This window comes from Ambystoma mexicanum, chromosome 14 (assembly GCF_040938575.1).
Source record: "Ambystoma mexicanum isolate Mex_15411 chromosome 14, UKY_AmexF1_1, whole genome shotgun sequence".
Taxonomy (NCBI): domain Eukaryota; kingdom Metazoa; phylum Chordata; class Amphibia; order Caudata; family Ambystomatidae; genus Ambystoma; species Ambystoma mexicanum.
Window position 1 is genome coordinate 225466517 of NC_090940.1, and position 19114 is coordinate 225485630.

At 45.6% G+C, this 19114-nt stretch overlaps 1 protein-coding gene across 2 annotated transcripts in view; it reads right to left on the bottom strand.

Annotated features, from left to right (window-relative positions):
* PLEKHH1 (pleckstrin homology, MyTH4 and FERM domain containing H1) overlaps window positions 1-19114 on the bottom strand; it is a 493065-nt gene that overhangs the window by 11834 nt on the left and 462117 nt on the right. The window contains exon 28 of one of the 2 annotated variants that reach the window (XM_069638989.1): window positions 17981-18124. In XM_069638989.1, the coding sequence (XP_069495090.1) occupies window positions 17981-18124 (144 nt within the window). Of the gene's footprint in view, window positions 1-17980; window positions 18125-19114 lie in introns of those variants that run through there. The other variant, XR_011283967.1, reaches the window with a different exon arrangement.

Here is a 19114-nt window from a genome sequence, read left to right on the forward strand (position 1 = left end):
GAATTCTTTTTGTTGTTGTTGTATACTCTAATCCCCGTTTCCATTTGTTTATGATAGCAGTGCTAAAGTTCTTCTCTTTGTGGCTATCTAAACAGATGGCCGGGTAATTCTTCTGCATGTATTTGTACCTGGATTTGCTGGGGAGTATGAAGATGTATGGTTTCCTGAAGTTGTAGGTTGGTAGAAATATCTATTTCCTGACTTCCACCGAGGTATGACCCGTCCCCTTCTCTCTCCAGGTCTTTGGTGCTGCGTAGTTTCATTATGAATGTGAGTCCCCACTCTGGCAGCAGCTTATCAAAGTTATTTTCAGATGTTCTTTTGTTGAATGCCCCTTTTGATGTTGCGAGACTGGTTGCCTGTGCGCCCCACACTGTTCCAGTCTCCTGCAGTGTTTAGATTTCCCAACCCTACAACGCACCAGGTTTTTGATTTAGACGGCTTCTCCGCCGGAGATTTAAACCGTTGATATTATGTTCTGTTGTGTTCTATGATGTGAGCGGGTTCAAGGGAGCTATCTTCCGCAGTCTCCCGCTCACACTGGGCACTTGCAGAACTTGCTGTAGATTTGCTGTGGGGATTAGAGATGCCAGCATACAAGTCAGTGAACGGGATCAAAGGAGCTAGCTGTCTCCCGCAGTCTCCCGCTCACACTGGGCACTTGCAGAACTTGCTGTAAATTTGCTGTGGGGATTAGTGATGCCCGCATACAGTTCAGTGAGTGGGATCAAAGGAGCTGTCTCCCGCAGTCTCCCGCTCACACTGGGCACTTGCAAAGTTGACTGTGGGTTTGATGATGCTCACCTACAGTGTGCCATGTTGCTTGTGTTATATTCTTCCCTTTTTCTATTTGTTGGGCCAAATGACTCATTAGTATTTCTGGGTGTGGTTCCCTCGTAAGCCAGCCCCCCAGTACAATAGATGTAACAGGTCCGGGCTCTCTGCCGCTCTTTTAAAGCACCTACAGATTTTATTTTGCAAGTGTTTACCGTATCTTCTCTGCTTGGCGTGCTGTATTCCACTTGAATGTACACGCACTATGACCCAGTGTTCCAGTGATCCAACGGCGGAGAACACGTCCGCCCTTTCGTTCTTCTTGTGTATGTTACTGAATTCCTTTTAGTGCCCCCAGGTGTTCCAGCGCTGGCGCCGTATTGCCAGAATAACTTCCCACTGTGTTTCACCTCCAGCGCCCAGCAAAGCAGCAAACAGTCAAACAGTCCTCAGACTGTTGCTCGCCCTTGACTCGCTCGGGCTTTATGCCGCAAGGGCGCCAACCTTCCCCATTTGTTCTCGCTTCCTGTAGGCGGGGGCTCACTGGGGGCTCCCGCAGGTCGGGATGTTAAAGGCACAGGCACAGTGCCTTCACAAACGTAGCTCTGCACATGCTCTCCCTCAGTGCAGGCGCATCGACACGGGACTTGGTTGATTGAATGGAAAAAAAACGATAATAAAAAGAAAGCTTTTCAGCTACACTCATTCGACGCAGCACAGTCAATCAGTCCTCATATACTGTTGCTCACCCTTGACTCGCTCGGGCTTTAGCTATTTTGAATTTTGCGTGCAACGCAAGTTACTGGGGATCAGGCACTTGAAGAGTTGGAATCTATCTTGACCCACAGACCCAGACTTGCGAAAGGAACACTTTGTGTTAAAATAGACTGCCAGAATCCACCCTGGGGTGGATTCTATGAAGCCCCCTATTATAGTGAACAGGGTTTAGACACTTAAGTCTAGCCAAACGATCACCGAAGCAAGCTGAGAAGTAAGGTTTACACTTCAAGAACAGTGGGAGTTGTGAAGTGTTAAAATGAGCCATACTCCGAGTCCTGAAATAAAACCAATCACATAGCAGAGTATACAAACACACTATTATATTATGCCTGGATACACTTTGCAATAAAACCAATGGTTAAGTATGTACCACACTAATATAATATAGCAAATCTTACTTAACAGTAATTGTTTTTCTGGGGCAGGTATCTGCTTAGAATCACAGCCTTCACAAAGGCCATCTAGTTGGTGCGGAGTATTACATCTTATTTTTTTAATAGAAAAAATGGTATTGCCACCTGCAACACTATCCCTACTCTACGTGTGCCGATACCCACGATTCTTAATGTAGTGAATAGACTGCAGGCAGTGCTGCGATAATATATATGAGTACATAATCTGGATGTTCCACATCGTGTTTTAGCAAACTAAGACCCCTTGAACAGAAGGGCTCAAAGTGTGGCGCAGTAGAAGAAAACAGCTGACGAAGGAAGCTTGGTTGGCCCAGTGTCATGGGTTGGGGCAGCAAAGAAACTGGTTATCTATTCAAGAAGATTCAATGAACTAGAGAAGTGAGGCGAGCTCCTGTTAAGGTGTAATGGAAAAACACTAGGAGTGCCAGGTTGTATTCATTTAATAGTGTTAAATATGAAAAACATGGTCTCCTGTCACATGTTCTAGATGGAAATAGACTTTGGGCAAGCTACATCAAGACTGAAGATAAGACCATGCTCCCACTCCTTTCTATTCTCAGGCGCAGTGATACTTTGCAAGGCCGAGTTCAAAGACAATTCGAATGGCAGCAACTAGGAGTGATGATGGATGATGGGCTAATTGGGTGGGGAGGCATGGTCAAGTCCTCCCACAAACACCTGGGGTACCATCTTGCGTGCTGCTAGCAATGGAATATTCCAGAAGGGTACAAACGTGCCAACCAATTGTAGAGGGCCACGTAGCAAAGAGCCCTATAGTTTGAAAGCCAATGAAACGTCGTGAATTTTATGACACTGAAGATGACTTGCAATAGGGGTGGGCATAGTTGTCCACCTGACTATAAAGACCCAATCACAATCCTATCCCCCATAGACAATTTGAATGGCAGACAGTAGGAGTGATGATGGATGATGGGCTAATTGGGTGGGGAGGCATGGTCAAGTCCACACACAAACACCTGGGGTACCAGCTTGCATGCTGCTAGCGAGTGGAATATTCCATAAGGGTACAAGCGTGCCAACCAATTGTAGAGGGCCACGTAGCAAAGAGCCCTAAAGTTTGAAAGCCAATGAAACGTTGTGCATTTTACGACACTGAAGATGACTTGCACTAGGGGTGGGCATAGTTGTCCACCTGACTAGAAAGACCCAATCACAATCCTATCCCCCATAGAAAGTATACCTAGATGTTCCCCGTAGACCAACCACAATCCAACTTAGGTTTTCTTATTTTGCCACGTAGTATCCCATCAATTATGAGTTTTTACTATATAACTGGTTTATCCATGTAAAACATTGAGAGACTTGAGCGAACGTCCATTGCTGTCCGCTGTACTCCTCGTTTTAGATAATTGTTAATAAACCAGCTAAAGTTTGCCAACTTCCCGAGTCGGTTTTATTATTGGTGTAAGAGTAAATTCTGCATCCCCATCCATCCCATATAGTGTTACCTCGCTTAAAGGGCCTACTTGTTCACTCCTTTAACAAAGATGTATGCATTGGTTCTGAAGAGACCAATTAATCTTGAAAGTGCAGTATTTAATAGGATAGTTGGGCATAGTTGCTCTTGGTTTATCCAACATGGAGAAACTGCCCTGCACCTTTAACAATAGCATTGCGCCAATCGCTCCAATACTCCTAATTTAGTCGCCTTTTAATATTAGCTGGGTCATGAGTCAGATCTTCCAACGTTCTAGAGATCCTAGACAGGATATCCATTACTTTGTCCTGAGGCACTTCATGAAGAAGTTAGACTGTCTTAACTCCTCCTCATGTCTGTGTATAAATAGGGAATTTTCCTTCGGCAGCTTGATTAGCCCGTACAATTCTAACAGTCTCTACTTCATGCTAGCTCTGAGTGAATTAAGGCCTAGCTCAAAATGGAGCAAGACTGTTGGTAGAGATTGCGGTAAACCCAGGAACTTTTTCCAGAACCTACCCTCCAGCTGATCCCAATCTAGATTCCACACCTGAGATCCAACATTCATACCATATGTTAAAGACGGTAGGACTTTAGCCTTATAAAACTTTACCAAAGGGATTATTGAAAATCTACTTAATTTACCATGAATAATCATCTGGTCAGAAAGTTGATCTATTTTAGCTTTTAAACCATCACCCACCAGTTTTATGTTCAGAATGGATGCTAATCTAAAGCCCAAATAGGTAGCCTCCAGGACCAATTCAATTGGTTCAGACTTCATAAACCACTTAGACCCTTAACCACCTTTCTTGATTGTCCCCCAGCCTCATAATATTGGTCTTGTCAGAGTTGATCATCATTTCATTCATGGAAGCATAATCAGAGATGGCCCCTAACAATTGTTGGATTCCTTTAGGGGCATAGTCCATTAACAATACATCCTCAGATTTTGGGATCAGTTCGGTAGGGTAGGCTCTGGAAAAAGGTGCTGGGCTTACCGCAATCTCTACCAATACTGCAATCTCTACCAATAGTCTTGCTCCGTTTTGAGCTAGGCCTTAATGCACGCAGAGCAAGCATGGGGTGGAGACTGTTAAAATTGTAAAGGCTAATCAAGCTGCCAAAGGAAAATTCCCTATATATGGATACCCATGAAGAGTCAAGACAAACTTCTTCATGAAGATCCTCAGGAAAAAAGTAATGGATATCATGTCTAGGATATGTAGAACAGTGAAGATCTGACTCAAGACCCAGCTAATATTAAAAGGCAACTAAGTGAGGGGGGCTGGATTTGAATAATTGGCACAATGTGATTGTTAAAGGTGAGTGACTGTTTCTCCATGTTGGATAAACCAAGAGGAACTATGACTAACTATGTGATTAAATTCCCAGATAGCCGAGGTAGACGTACCCTCTTAAGATTCCGATTAAATCTACTCCCAACTGGGGAAATTCTGGCATGTAGATCTAGGGTGAGGCCGCTAAAAGATCTCTGCCCTGCGTGTCAGAGTGAAACCAGTCAGTCTCTTGTTCCATATTTTTATAGAGTGCCAAAAATCAAGAGACTGAACGATAGCTGCATTTAGCCGATTTGTAAATGACCAGTGGTGGCTTCAGACCAGGGATTTCTGCCATTGCCTGCCCTCGGGCACAAAACATTTTTGTCTATTGAATTGGTAAAAGTGTTGAAAGTGCTGGATCTATATAAGGATATTCCCTGAGGACTGGTTGAAACCAATGCTCGTTTATATTCTGTATTTAATGTGATTTTAGTGGTGAAAGTTTTTGAATATTTGTAGTTTTTTTTATTTTATGTATTAGGAATATATGAAAAGTCAATTTATTGACTATGGCATAATAAATCAAATAAAATGAAAAAAGAAAGTGCTGTATTCACCCCTGGTGGGGTTAGCCACTGGGGATAGATGTGATAGACTGGTCATTTCCACCATGAACTTTTATTGTGATGTAGTGGAAGCTGCTACGTGTACTCAAAGAGTTGAAGAGTAGACCCAAATCCAACAGGTATAGTAGGTAGGTGGTAGCACAAAAACAACGGTTTTGTAGGAACATTTATTTAATTACTCAGAGTATCTGAAGCAAAAAACTGGGGGTTCATATCCTCGAACTCAAGTGCAAGGGGTGACAAGAGAGTGGCAAATCCAATAGGGTTGGTACATAGCTGTCCAGAACTGAAGATTAGATTCTGTAGCTGTGTGGTGGTAATCCGACCTGGATAAGGTCAACTGTTCATATTCTGTTTTCCTGTGTTGTTATTTTAATGGTTCCCGTGGGTCACAGGGAGTCAGGAATACTTGAGATTCAACGATTGGAAATGCACAAATTAAAAATGGCCAAGGGGCCAAAATGGTGAGGGAAAGCTCTTTTAAAAATTGCACACTCTTTCCATCTGGGTGTGCGCAGGAACAGTTGTTCTCTCGCAATATCTTATTCCTTTCCGTGAAGATATTTGGTGTAGGTCATGAGAGCCCTCATGACCTGTGGGGTCGACCGGTTTCAATGGCACTCATAATTAGGGCCATCTTCATCAGGACTGTGATTCAAAAAAGGGGGGTCAATCCGAAAGTTTCAGAGTGTCTGAAACGGGGACAAGTTCCTCCTGTAGGGATGCAGAAAAGGGGGGGGGGGAAACGAGGGGAAAGAATGAGAATACAAGGGCTTGAAAAATCTGGCCTTGAAGAGAAAAGTGATCTAAACCTTACCCCAAGAGTAAGAGGACCAGTGTGGATCAAGACACAATATAATGGAGGTGAGAATTACAGAAATATTGCTGGTGCCTGATCACCAGTGTCTATTAATGCCTCACCAGAAGGGGGGGGGGAGGGAGGAGTGGTGGGGTGAGGTGACCTGGTCACTAAGGGGAACGTGCTAGGTGGCATATGAAAAACAAATGAAACAAGAGAAGGGGGCCATGGGTACCTCTATGCACAAATTGTGTGCTGGAGGGGGTCTGTCACAGGCTGGCTGGTAACTCTGGAAGACAGGAAGGTAAGTTTGTAACAAACAGGCTTGAAACATATATGGAAATAAAACTGGAATGCAGGCTGCTCTGTTGGGCAGGGGCGGCAGCAAGGGCAGTACCTGATCTGCGTCTCCGGTGGAGGCGTCTGCTTCGTTCGGTGGAACCGCTCGGAATGAGCGCGATACCGAAGTAAGGCCAAACGCCTATAGAAACAAGGTTGCAGCGCGCGCCCGCCTAGCGTCAAGGTGACGTCGGCGGGCATCTAGGCAACGTCCTGTGAAGTGCGGTGTGGGCCCACACAGGGGTGACGTGCCCAATCGCCCATAGATAGATCAAAAAAACACGTGTGAACAGCTGATGAATTCTAAAGCTGTGTAAGGAGCTCGGAGGCTAAACGCACCAAGGAAAGGCATGACTCCATGTTGGGAAAGGGAGAGGGGTAGGGAGGGTGGGAGGAAAGGGGGGGGGGAAAGGGAAGGGGTGAAAGGGAGCAGAGAAAGAGAGGAAAGAGAGGAAAGGGAGGGGAGCCCAATGGGGTCGGGAAAACATGTCTGTGTAGGTGCAGCAAAACGGGGGGGGGTTGGGGTGGGGGGAGGTATAGGAACCATAGGGAATATCACTCAAAAGGGCTGGTCACATAGTGGGAGGTTACTGTGAGAAGGGATGGTCACTCAAAAGAAGGGGAGAGAGACGAGAGACAAAAGGAGGGAGGACTGGACCAGTACTATCAGCCAGGCAGCCTATGATAGCACCGCTAGGTCGTGCCACTGGATATTTTCATTCAGTCCTTTGGAGCATGTGTTGAGTCTGTAGATCCACTGCTGTTCCCTTCTGAACAGAATGTTGTTAAAGTTACCCTCTCTCACAGGAGGTGTGACCCTTTCTATGATGGCCCATTTAAAAGAGTCTGCAGTATGTCCTTCGGCTACAAAATGTTGGACTAAGGGAGCAGTAAGTTTGTGGGTGCGTATGCATGACCGATGTTCGACCATGCGTATGCGGACTGTCCTAGTTGTCATGCCAATGTACCTAAGGTCACAGGGGCACGTGATCATGTAGATCACTCCTTTGGAGTTGCAATTGGTCAATGTCATTTGCCTCCAGGGTGTCTGCCATCCTATGTCGATCTCTGTGGGGCGTGATGTCTGGGGGCACATGGAGCAATTGCCGCAAGGGGCATGTCCTCTGGGTGGAGCTGTGTTCCAGAGGGTACGCTGGCTAGGTCCTGTGATCGGGATATTGTGTGTTAGTGTTTTAACCACTTTATCTCGCAAGTTTGATTGTCTTTTAAGAGCAAAACGTGGTACAGGGATGGTGGTATGCCCTGTGTTCAAGATCGGCCATAAGGTCTTGACTTCTTTCTTGATCTTGTTAAGTAGGGGCGAGTAACTGAATACTGCTGTAATTCCTGTAGTGCTGGCTGGTTTTGTGTGTTGTTGCAGGGTTACAGATCTAGGAATATTTCTAGCTCTTTTGTAAGTGTCCCTAATGATTTTCTGAGGGTACCTCCTGTCTGCCAATTGTTCTCGTAGGAGGCTGGACTGTGTGGTGTAGGTGGGGGTCTGGCTGCACAGCCTGCGGTATCGCAAGAATTGTCCAAAAGCGAGATTGTCTCTGAGTGCTTTAGGGTGGTAACTGGAATAGCATAGAAGGGAGTTTCTGTCGGTGGACTTTTTGTAGACACTTGTGACTAGTCTACCATTGTTTGTGGAGATTGCAAGGTCCAGAAAATGAGTGGAGTGTTTCTCTTTGTCTAGTGTGAACTGTAAGTGTGGATTGAGTGAGTTAAGCCAAGCATGAAAAGAAGCAAGGTCCTGTTCCGTCCCTTTGAAGATTACGAAAATGTCGTCTATGTATCTACGCCATGTGCCAAGATTGGCAAGAAAAGGGTTGGTAGTAGGGTAGATATGTTCTTGTTCAAAGAGGTCGACATACAGGTTGGCAAGGCTGGGGGCAAAAGTAGCTCCCATCGCGGTACCGGATACCTGTTGGTAGAAGGTATTTTGAAATAAAAAATAGTTCTTGGTCAGTGCGATCTCTGCCAGTTGGTGGATGAAGGTTGGCGACACACCATGTAGTTCGATACCAGAATGTAATAGTCTGCTCAGCATATTCAAAGTCTCTTGTTGGGGGTTCCGAGTGTACAGAGACTCGATGTCGATTGTTACTAGCCATTCTTGTTGTGGATCGTACTGCAGGGTATCAAGTAGATTCAGCATATTGGTGGAGTCTTTGACATAGCTAGTCATTTTGGGAATCTGGTCCTTTATAAAAAAAAGTCTACAAATTGAGAGAGGGGTTCCAAAATGGAGCCAATGCCGGACACAATTGTACCCTCTTAAGGTTCCGATTAAATCTACTCCCAACTGGGGAAATTCTGGCATGTAGATCTAGGGTGAGGCCGCTAAAAGATATCTGCCCTGCGTGTCAGAGTGAAACCAGTCAGTCTCTGTTCCATATTTTTATAGAGTGCCAAAAATCAAGAGAATGAACGATAGCTGCATTCAGCCGATTTGTAAATGACCAGTGGTGGCTTCAGACCAGGGATTTCTGCCATTGCCTGCCCTCGGGCACAAAACATTTTTGTCTATTGAATTGGTAAAAGTGTTGAAAGTGCTGGATCTATATAAGGATATTCCCTGAGGACTGGTTGAAACCAATGCTCGTTTATATTCTGTATTTAATGTGATTTTAGTGGTGAAAGTTTTTGAATATTTGTAGTTTTTTTTATTTTATGTATTAGGAATATATGAAAAGTCAATTTATTGACTATGGCATAATAAATCAAATAAAATGAAAAAAGAAAGTGCTGTATTCACCCCTGGTGGGGTTAGCCACTGGGGATAGATGTGATAGACTGGTCATTTCCACCATGAACTTTTATTGTGATGTAGTGGAAGCTGCTACGTGTACTCAAAGAGTTGAAGAGTAGACCCAAATCCAACAGGTATAGTAGGTAGGTGACCACCTCTATTGCTGAACAATCGATTGGATTGATATGTTTCTGGTTACACCAGATTAGAAATCTCTTCCACTTGTTGAAATAAATGTCTGGTGTTTACGCCATGTTGATAACTGTAAGTGTCCAAATTCTACGACCTCTGGGCCAGGCAGCTAACTTTGTTGTGTAAGAATTTGGGTTTGTTATCGGACCTGCTTATGCATCAGAAGACTGAATTGGATGGCGTCTGATTGATGGACATGTTTAACAGGCGAGAGTACCATGCTTGAGTTGCCACATTTGTGCAATAAGTATCATTGTCAAATTTCCCTGGTGTCATTTGTGAATTACTTTTCTTAGCAGCGATGTCGGGGAGAAAGGTGCATGCAAATATAACAGACCAGTTATTCCTTTGAGCATTGCCCAGGGACCCCTGTTTTGGGTACCTGGATGCGAAGCTTGTGCATTTTTAGTTTAGACTGTTGCAAACAGGTCTATAGATGGTATATATGGATGACCTCATGTTGCAAAGATCTGCGAGTGTATAAGTGTTGAGGTCCCACTCATGTTCCGTTATAACTCTGCCTAAAGAGTCTGCCAGAGATGTGTGATCCCATGGAACATGTTGAGCTTAGATGTAAAGGTTTTTCTGGATGCACCTGTTCCAAATTCTCTGTGTTAAGCATGGGCGGATTATCTGAGTGTTTGCCACCTTGTTTGTTGATGTAAAACATGGCTATTGTGTTGTCTGTATTTCTGAGGATGCTCATTCCTGTTAGTATATTTTGAATTAGCAAAGTGCCATCTTGATCACTTGTAATTCCAACCAGTTTATGTGTGCTAGGAAAGTGTTCTCTCTGAGCAAACTTTCCTTCATATTCTATGCAAACCTTCTGCTTTTGTTTTACATTGGTCCTGACATTTTACAGTGAAGTGAAGCCTTCAGCTTCACCCCACTGGCCTTTTGCTAATTTGTTATGGGGAAACTGACCAGTCCTTCAGACTGCCAGTACTGGAAAACTACGTTTCCCTTTTTCTTTTTACATGTTATCTGTTTTGGGTACCTTTTTCATATTGCACAAAGCATCTTTCAATGCAGTACACTGGGCATAATTTTGTATCACCCTAGACCTACGCTCAAAGTATTTTTTGTTAATTTTAAACGTGCCTAAAGAGAAGCTGATGGGACCAACCCGACTCAATGTCTTCTTGTGTTTCTGCAGCCTAGAGTCTTCGGAAGCGGCCCTGGATCACCCGGTGGACTGACCAACTACGTTTTGGGCTACTGAAGCATCGCCATTCCACGTTTTCACCTGGGACTTCGGTTGTCTCTTACAAGTCCCATAAATCAACTTTCTGCAAAGTTTCTGCGTCTCAGCAACAACTTGTCCAGGAATGGAAGGCTTTTTTGACTGAGACTACTGAGACACCTGCTGTCGCCGTGCGCGGAGACAATCGCTGGAACCGACCATCCCGTCTGGTAGAGTGTCCATAAGTGTCCTACAGCCCTGCATCGGTGCCTGCTACATTCGTCCACTGGAAAGGATTGCACACAGCTCCTGGGCCCGACCAGAACTTTGCTTGCACCTGCAGCTCCTAGGCATCTGCTACTATCTGGCCGGCATCTCTTGGCACTCCTCCTGCTCCCACCTGTGAGGCTAAAAGCCTCAGGGTCATCTTCAACTCCACACTCTCCTTCTCTGCTGACATCTTCAATGTCTCTAAGAAATCACACTACCAGCTGCAACTCCTCTGAGGTATTCTTCCTTTCCTCTCCTTCCCAGAGAAGCTCACTTTCTCCAAAGCTCTGGTTCTCTCTAGGCTGGACTATTGCAACAGCATCTTTCTAAATCTGCCTGCTTCAACTCTCTGCCCTCTGCAACTCATCCAGAAAAGGACTGCGAGACTTGTCCTTGGCCTCAAGCCCAGAGATCGTATCTCGCCAGGACTGAAATCTCTGCACTGGCTTTCAGTGGCTGCGAGGATTAAGTTCAAAACCATCTGCATTGTCCACAAGGCCTTCTGTGGCCTGGGGCCTCAATATCTTCAACTCTCTCTTCCTAAATATCTTCCTTCTTAACCTCTTCGCTCATCCGCCTCCAACTCCCTCAAGGTCAGGTCGCTTCTCCAAGCAACAAGTTGGTGGTAGATCTCTCTCTTCGGCTGTGGCCTCCCTCTGGAACAGCCATCCTGCCTCTCTGACACTGGAGGAGAACCATCCTTGGTTCCGGAAGTACCTCAAAACTTTTCTCCTTGCTTCTGCTTTTTCTCCTCCTCTCCCCTGCTGATTTCCTGGCTGAAAGTGAAACTGCACTGGTTACCTGTTTACCCTCTGATCTCGGGCCCAGGTCCCCTCCCCCGCCAGTCGCACACCTGCACTGCCTCCCAGGCAACCCCTGCACTTGGGGACTGTTTTCTGTATCCCTACAGGCCCACTACCAGCACTCGATGCCTTCACTTACCCTTCACCCCTGCACTTGCCACCAGCTGGCCGTACTTATTGTTATTTATTCTATTCCATGTACTGCACTGTCCCTTCCCCCTTGCCGCCCGCACTTTCCCCCTTCCCATGCACGTGCACGATCTGAATTACACCTGGCCTAGTAGGATCATTGGCTGTCTTCCCTCTGTTCCTCCTCCCTTGCCTCGTCACGCTTTGAAACACTTGTGTATAGGGGCGTTATAAATGCCTTATCATATCATATCAAATAACTGACTGCAGGAAAACCAACCTCCAGCGACCTTCCTTTGACCTGCCAAGCCTTGCAAAAATTCAGAGTAAGGGTGGCGAGTAGTCGGCATACTTACCTGTGCCCCTATCGGCTCCATTATAAAGTTTGTGAAGAACTTGGATTTGTTTTACATTACTTTTGCAACACTTGTTCCACAGGAACATTTCACTATCTTTTCCCCAACTTACAAGAGTGTTGCGTCTCTCTGGACTACAGCTTCCTCATCCCATTTAAATCGGCTTCCCTATTAAAGAGACATCTGCATCTTCTAGTTGGAAATAACTAATGGCACCCTCTTCTTCCCAGTCTTTACTTTGTACGTCCCTCATGTTTTCTGATATTCCCCAGTTGGTCATAAACGAATTTGGGACTTCCTCAGTGGAACAGGAGTTATTGTCCCTACAGGGGGAGTCTATACTGGTGAGGTCCCACTTGTCTCGACCCCTTGAGAGGTGATGTGGAGTGGGCTCACCTACATAGCCTCACGGGGAGGGCGACTCCCCCTTTGGGAGAAGGGCAAATTCCCTTGATTCGTCACACATTGCAGACTTTTTACATTTGCTTGCGAGACAACCACTAGATTGTTACACTCACTAGTCTTTTGAGACCAGTGGTCTGCCAGCGCATGTTGCCGCGGGCATATAGAATTATAAAAATACGTGATGCCATCATGCTCAGTAGTTTCATTACTCTTTCGACTGTTACCAGTCGAACTGCTGCATAACATGGCATTAGTTCTCGCAACGCCTATATTCTTTCTAGAGGTGGATAAGCTACTGCTCTTTCAGTGTTTAGAACTGCTCCTACAAAGGTTTTCTTTTGACTTTGTAGCAGGCTGGACATTTTCTTGTGGATTGAAAATCCCAGACTGTGGAGTAAGTCTACAGTTTCTTGTGTGTGATATAGACACTCCTCAGTACTTTCCCTTGTTATCAGCCAGTAGTCCAGATAATAGTAGACTAATTGCTTTGCGATGCAGAGGCACCAACATGACTGCAAGCACCTTGGTGAATACGCAATTCCAAAAGGGATCACTTTGAATTAAAAAGGTCTTTGCTCTATTTCGAAACATAGATAGTTACAATAACCTGGGAACATTGAAATATGAGAGTATGTATCTTTCATATAAAATGTGGTCATGTCGTCTCTTTTCTTTAGCAGGGGTATAACCTCCTGCAAAGTAGTGATCCTGAATTGTTGGGGTTTTACACATTCATATGCTGGCCTTAAGTCTAGGACTGGCCTTTTGGATTTTTCTTTTTGGGGTACCACAATATATACTGGAGTATCTGAGTGAGTGGACATGGTTATATTTCTCACTTCAAGAGGAGGGCTAGGATCTCCTCTTGTTGTAGAATTGGGTGTTCCTGAGTAATCTTTTTGATCTCAGTGGGCAATCGCGCTGATTTAATACTAGCTCAATGTAGTACCCCTCCTTGACCATACTTAACACCCTCTGGTCTGATGTTATCTCCTCCCATGCATGGGCGTATAATCTTAAATGGGAGTGGACTACAATGCATGCCTCCCAATCCCACAACACTAGGGGAAACCCAGGGGAATATCCTTGGCCAGAACTCTACCAATCACGACCCAAAAAGAGATAGGATCAGGACTTTGCACCCATACATCCCTATGGCAGCAGGGGCTAGAGAACATATATAGGCAGGCTAGACTCCCTTAGTCTGATTCGGCTAGGAACCACCCATAGGGTTCCTAAATTGCTGGGCCCAGTGACCTCTGTGGAAGGTCCTGTTGCAGGGAGTCCAGAGGCTGCGGATGTAATTGTTACTTTAGGCATAGGTATTAGATCTGGCTAAGCAGTGGTTTCCGGGCTTCAGTGAAATGTCTCCCAAATCTTAACTGCTGGATGACCAAGGCAACCCTAGAGGCAGACCACCAGGGGCCCCACAACATCTGGAGAAAGCAGGCAGCAGCAATGATCATGGCGCTCAAGTAGCAGCTGGTGACTCTTGTTGCAAGCAAAAATAACTTGCTCCCGGAAGTCCCACTTCAAGTTGGAGAGCAGCAACAATAGGAAAAGCATTCTTGACCAATGAGCTGAGACCTGCAAGTTCCCAAGTCGAAACCTGGAACCGCGACAGGTGCACAGCAGGGGCCCTGAACAGAGCAGGTTAGCCCACAGGATAGTCCTGGAGAAGTTTTAAAGGCTCTGGAGGGCAGGATCCACATGCAGGGGGTCAAGGTTAATTAGTCCCACTAGCCCAAAGGTCGGAGCACCGTCGAGGATCTTCATTAGATCCATGCTTAGGAACAGGGCTTCACCAGGACTTGGCTGGAGGCAATGTCTTCAATGGCCATCCATGGGTCTTCTGCTGGCTTTAACTCTTTGTGGTAGTCTGAGCTCCAATGACGAGCTGAAGCATGGTTGCATAAGGAGTTCTTCTATGCTAGATATGAGCAGAGGTCGCCCCAAACCCTCCAAAGGAAATGATCTGCAGCATTCAAAGTGGCCGAGCCGTTCAATCCCAGGCAGCCTCTTGCCCCACACCTATCCAGCAACAGATACCCTAATGGCCACATTGCGGATTGAGACTGGACAGTCGCAGCCCCCACATCTGGCCAGGTGCACACACGGCCACCTTGCCCAGGAAGGCAGAGACTTTGCCTGGGATAGGGTTTGCTGTATATGGCATTTCCTCACCTGAGATGCAGGAAGGTGAAAGGACAAGATGGCCAAAGGGTAGGGCCAAAAACACATCGCATGGAGATTTTGATTATATGGTACTCAAAATGGCATTATGCGGCAAAATGCCAAGTGCTCGTGTGAAAAACACTGTAGAAAAATATTTGCTGCCACTAGCCCATCTTGGTCACATCATGCAAGTAACGAAAATGTTACTAAAAGGAAAAGGGAAACAAAGTACCATGGGTGTACTTCAACTTAAGATGTGTGCAACCTAAAAACAACAAGGCATTTCATGAAGGGAAACAGGATCCCCCTGCACTGGTAGCCTTACGGAATGACAAGTGCCCCCAGAATAGATGAGCCCAGCAAGGTAAGAAAAATAAAGAAGGATTTACTTGCCTTCCAAAGGTCAACTGAGGAGACAATCAATATCAAAATGTTGGGGGGCCCCATTGATGTCAATTGAGGGAAACCTGCAAAAACAAAACCTTTCCCAACGCCCCTGGGACAGAGCATCAGTGTGGGCGACTGGGCTCCCTGTATACTTAGTTTCTGAAGACTCATAGGCCACATATTTGAGGCTTTCAGTAACAAGTAGGTCAGGTCCTTCCAGAGACCCCTGCAAAGGTTAAAGACTTCTCGATTCTGGTACTAGCAACACGGGAGGGCACCTCAGGAGAAGCAGACAGGAATAGACTGTGACCTAGGGCAGGGTCAGCAGTTTCTCAGGAGCAATGTAGTGGGACTTCAGGTTCCAGAAGGCCCTTACTTTTGGTGAGAGGTAGCAGCAGCAGGTTCCAGCGACGAGGCAGAAAGGTGCCCATGCAACGGGCAGTACATTATGAGGGAGGTGCAGTCTAAATGCAGACCAGATGACGAGTCAGGCACTGGGTAGGTGATGGATGCAGAGGAGGGTTTCAGAAGGTTGGTCTTATAAGTTCAGAGGAGGGAGGCACCCAGTTCAAGTCTTCCCGGGTTAGTTAAAAGCAAACCCCAGGGACGCAGTTTGCCAATGCTGGTCTTTTCGGTAATCTCTGCTAGGTCTTTTGTTCTTTTTCTGCTTCAGATGATTGGATGTCATCATTGACTATCGCAAATTGCTCCAGGTCCTCTCACTTTAGCTATAGGGACTGAACTTTTGGGTTGAGGCCTCGATGCAGAGTGAAGTTGAGTGGTCGGCTTCGACAAGTTGTGGTAATCCAGCCCGAGTAGTTGTGCTCAACACCAAGCCAGAGTTATTTGGTGAGTGGGGATCAGTTTTAAGGTACCTCTTCCTGCCTTGGCAGGTTTGGTAAGACCGGTCTATGTTGTCCTCGACCTCAGCACCAAAGCTCCAGCTTTAGCGAAATTCTCGAACATCTAGAGACAAAATTACTCCTCCCCGGCTCGGCTGAGGAGAACTTTACCTGCTTCCTTTTGACTCGGATAAGGTATCCTTGGTGCAACGCCTTTTCTTTTTCTTTGAGGAGGATGAGGCAGAATGGCGGGATTCACTTTTTGACTATGGCCGCTCCCTGATCTTTTTTGTGCCTCTTCCTCAATTCCCCATCTGAAGAACTGTTTTGGTCAGCACTTCTCTCACTGGCCTCGGAACTCGTACCGCCTGACTATTTATGCCTCGACAGTGTAACAATGAGTGTCTTGGATGTGGGACAGCCTAATGCCAATTTGGCTCTCCTTTCTCCTTAGGGCCTTCAGGGTCATACATTGACACAAACTACTCCCAGACATCATGGTCTGTCCCCAAAACATTAAAAAAATTGTTGTGCAGGTCTGTTCCTGACACCTCAGAGATGTAGTCAGCACAAAGTTTGAACCCAGAGGCCTTTGGCGTGGACATGTTGGAATTTAATTCTAATTGTTTCTGTGAGGAAAAAAATTGATCAAGACACATTCCGTGAAGCGTGCTGAGCACACGGAAAAAGGAACCGAGGTCACAGGGCGAGGTGAGAGTCATATATAGCCACCCAACCTCACATGCATTTAGAGGGGAGGGGGACCAAGGCGCTGGTGTCATACTACACCATCTGCTGGAATATTTTTTTCCTGTGATTCATCTGATGCTGCCAAATATATCCAAAATGAGGAATCTATGAGAGGACACAATCCATTAAATTTACAATTTACATTTATACCCTACACAGATACAATTTTCCTTTTTCTTGATTAGTAATTTAAGTTTAATTAACAATTGAGTGCACTTTTAAGATACGCTGAACCACTTTTACTCCTAAGCCAATACATATCCTGCTCCCACAATCTCCTCCACAAGCCGCTGCCCCTTCCTTCCTTTCTGTCTTTCTTCTTCCTCCTGGTATCTTTGCTGTCCTTCACCTCCACATGTAACCTCGCCCAAAAAATCTGCACTTCCTGCTTCCAGTTACCGGTTCAAATAGCCGTCCCTCTGTGGGGGTTGGCTGTCTTTCCCTATGCTGTGCTTTTCTTCCTTCCTCTGGGTTTGTAGGTGTTGGAAATAGTCTGCAAAAGAGGGATATTCCCCCCCTGGACCCACCCCTCCCACTGCCTCTGCATGGGCTTGACGCATACTGCCCCTGGCGGCATAGACACTTACATGTCCCAGTTTGTGGCTCATTCCCAGAGACCGTTTTGGTAAATTTTGGGTAAAGGGTTTCTTTACCCCATCCCTGTCCGTGATGGTCTAGGGAACCTTTATCTGATAGTGCGAGTGGGTCGCCAGACTCTGCCGTGCTTACAACATGGATTTCCCTACTGCTACGGTGTGCGTTTGACTCTCCCTCTGGTAGGTGCATGACTGCGCTCGGGTCTCTATGGGGCTATGAAGGCTCCTCTTAGCTTCTCTGCATTACACGGACGGTTTGCTCTGGTGTTGGTTTACTCGCTTGGCCTTCATTGATGTTTCTCGACATCTGTGTTGGATCACCATTATCAACATCATTATGGGGTTTCCTGTAAGTAAGCATAAACGCTGGCGAGTATCCAAACCAAAAGGCAAGGCTGGAGACAAGAGTCTGCAAACATACATGCCAGCATGGGTGGGGATGAAGAGGGGGGATCTGAACTGGGGCCCTCTTTATTGTGTTTTCCCCTAACACGAGGGCTGGATCTGGATGGCCCCTTCACTCTCACCTCTTTCTCCCATATTGGACAATGTCAAGACCTTGCCTTGTCACACAATGAACAGGACATTAATGGCTCTTTTTTCTTCCTCAATGAAACAGCATCACTTGTACACAGCTAGTGAAGTGCAAGTGCCCAAAACTCCATCAACATATTTTAATTCTCACCTTTGGCTTTTCCATTGCGAAGATGAGCTTCTCTAAGGTCTTCTTTCCCAAACTGCCATTCCCTTGCTCCACTACGATCATGAAGTCTTCCCGATAGCCACCGAAAGTCATCACAGAGTTGTATGGGTGTGACATTTTCAAGTGCTGTGGGAAGCAGGCAAGTAGAATTGTCAGTAGCAAAAAGACAGAGGTGTTCATTTCTTAGAACCAGTCTAGACATGGATGGGTCAATTCACAAACGTTTGGGAAAATCTGAGAAACTTAATTCAAAGTATGTTTCTTATAGTTGCAAAAATACATACTTTTCCTTAGTTCACCACGTGTTAATTGACACACCATACGTAGCTCACGTGAAGGCAGGCGATTTACAGAAACAAGAAGCATTTTTACAACATCGCCTGCCAAGGCCCAAAGGCATTTTGCCAGAAAGGTTAATCTGAAATTGTGCTTTTGATGTACAACTTCCTCTTGATTTTAGGTAGGTGCCATCACCCCCTAGCCACCCACACACAGACACAACCGGTTAGAGAGATTTATCATGTTCATGCTTTATCCCCTCTTTTAGTGAGACCCCTCAGCACTTTTTGCTGGACTTCTGAACCTTTTTCTTAAATCCAAAATGAGTGGAGCCTTTTTCCACTCATTCATTCTTATGGGGTCTGTCTTTTTTAACTCTTTCCTTTGTGTTTTACTGTCCTATGGAGTCTATGTTCTCCATATCGCTTTTAAAGGTATATGTATTTTACTATTGCAGCACACAGCTCCTTATGGGCAGTGTTTCTGGGGACCCTTTGGGTCCTCCTTGAGATTCTTTTATATATCCTAGAGTAACTGCAGTTGTTAAGGATAGAGATATACTTGGTATCTCTCCTAAAACTTTATAGTCTGAGAGATTGGCACACAACACCTTATGTGGAGTGCCAAAAGGATACTTAGTATCCTCCATCTTTCTGCTCCTGTGACTCTTGTCACCAAGACCATCTCCTAGTTATGGCTGTTGGCAGAGCATTCTACCAAATGTTGTGTGAATTTTCAACCGCAGGCTATGTCCATAGCCTCGGTTATACACAATAGGGTCATCCAAGTATTAACTTGGTGGCTCCTTTCTTTTCTCCACATTACTAGCGTGGTTGT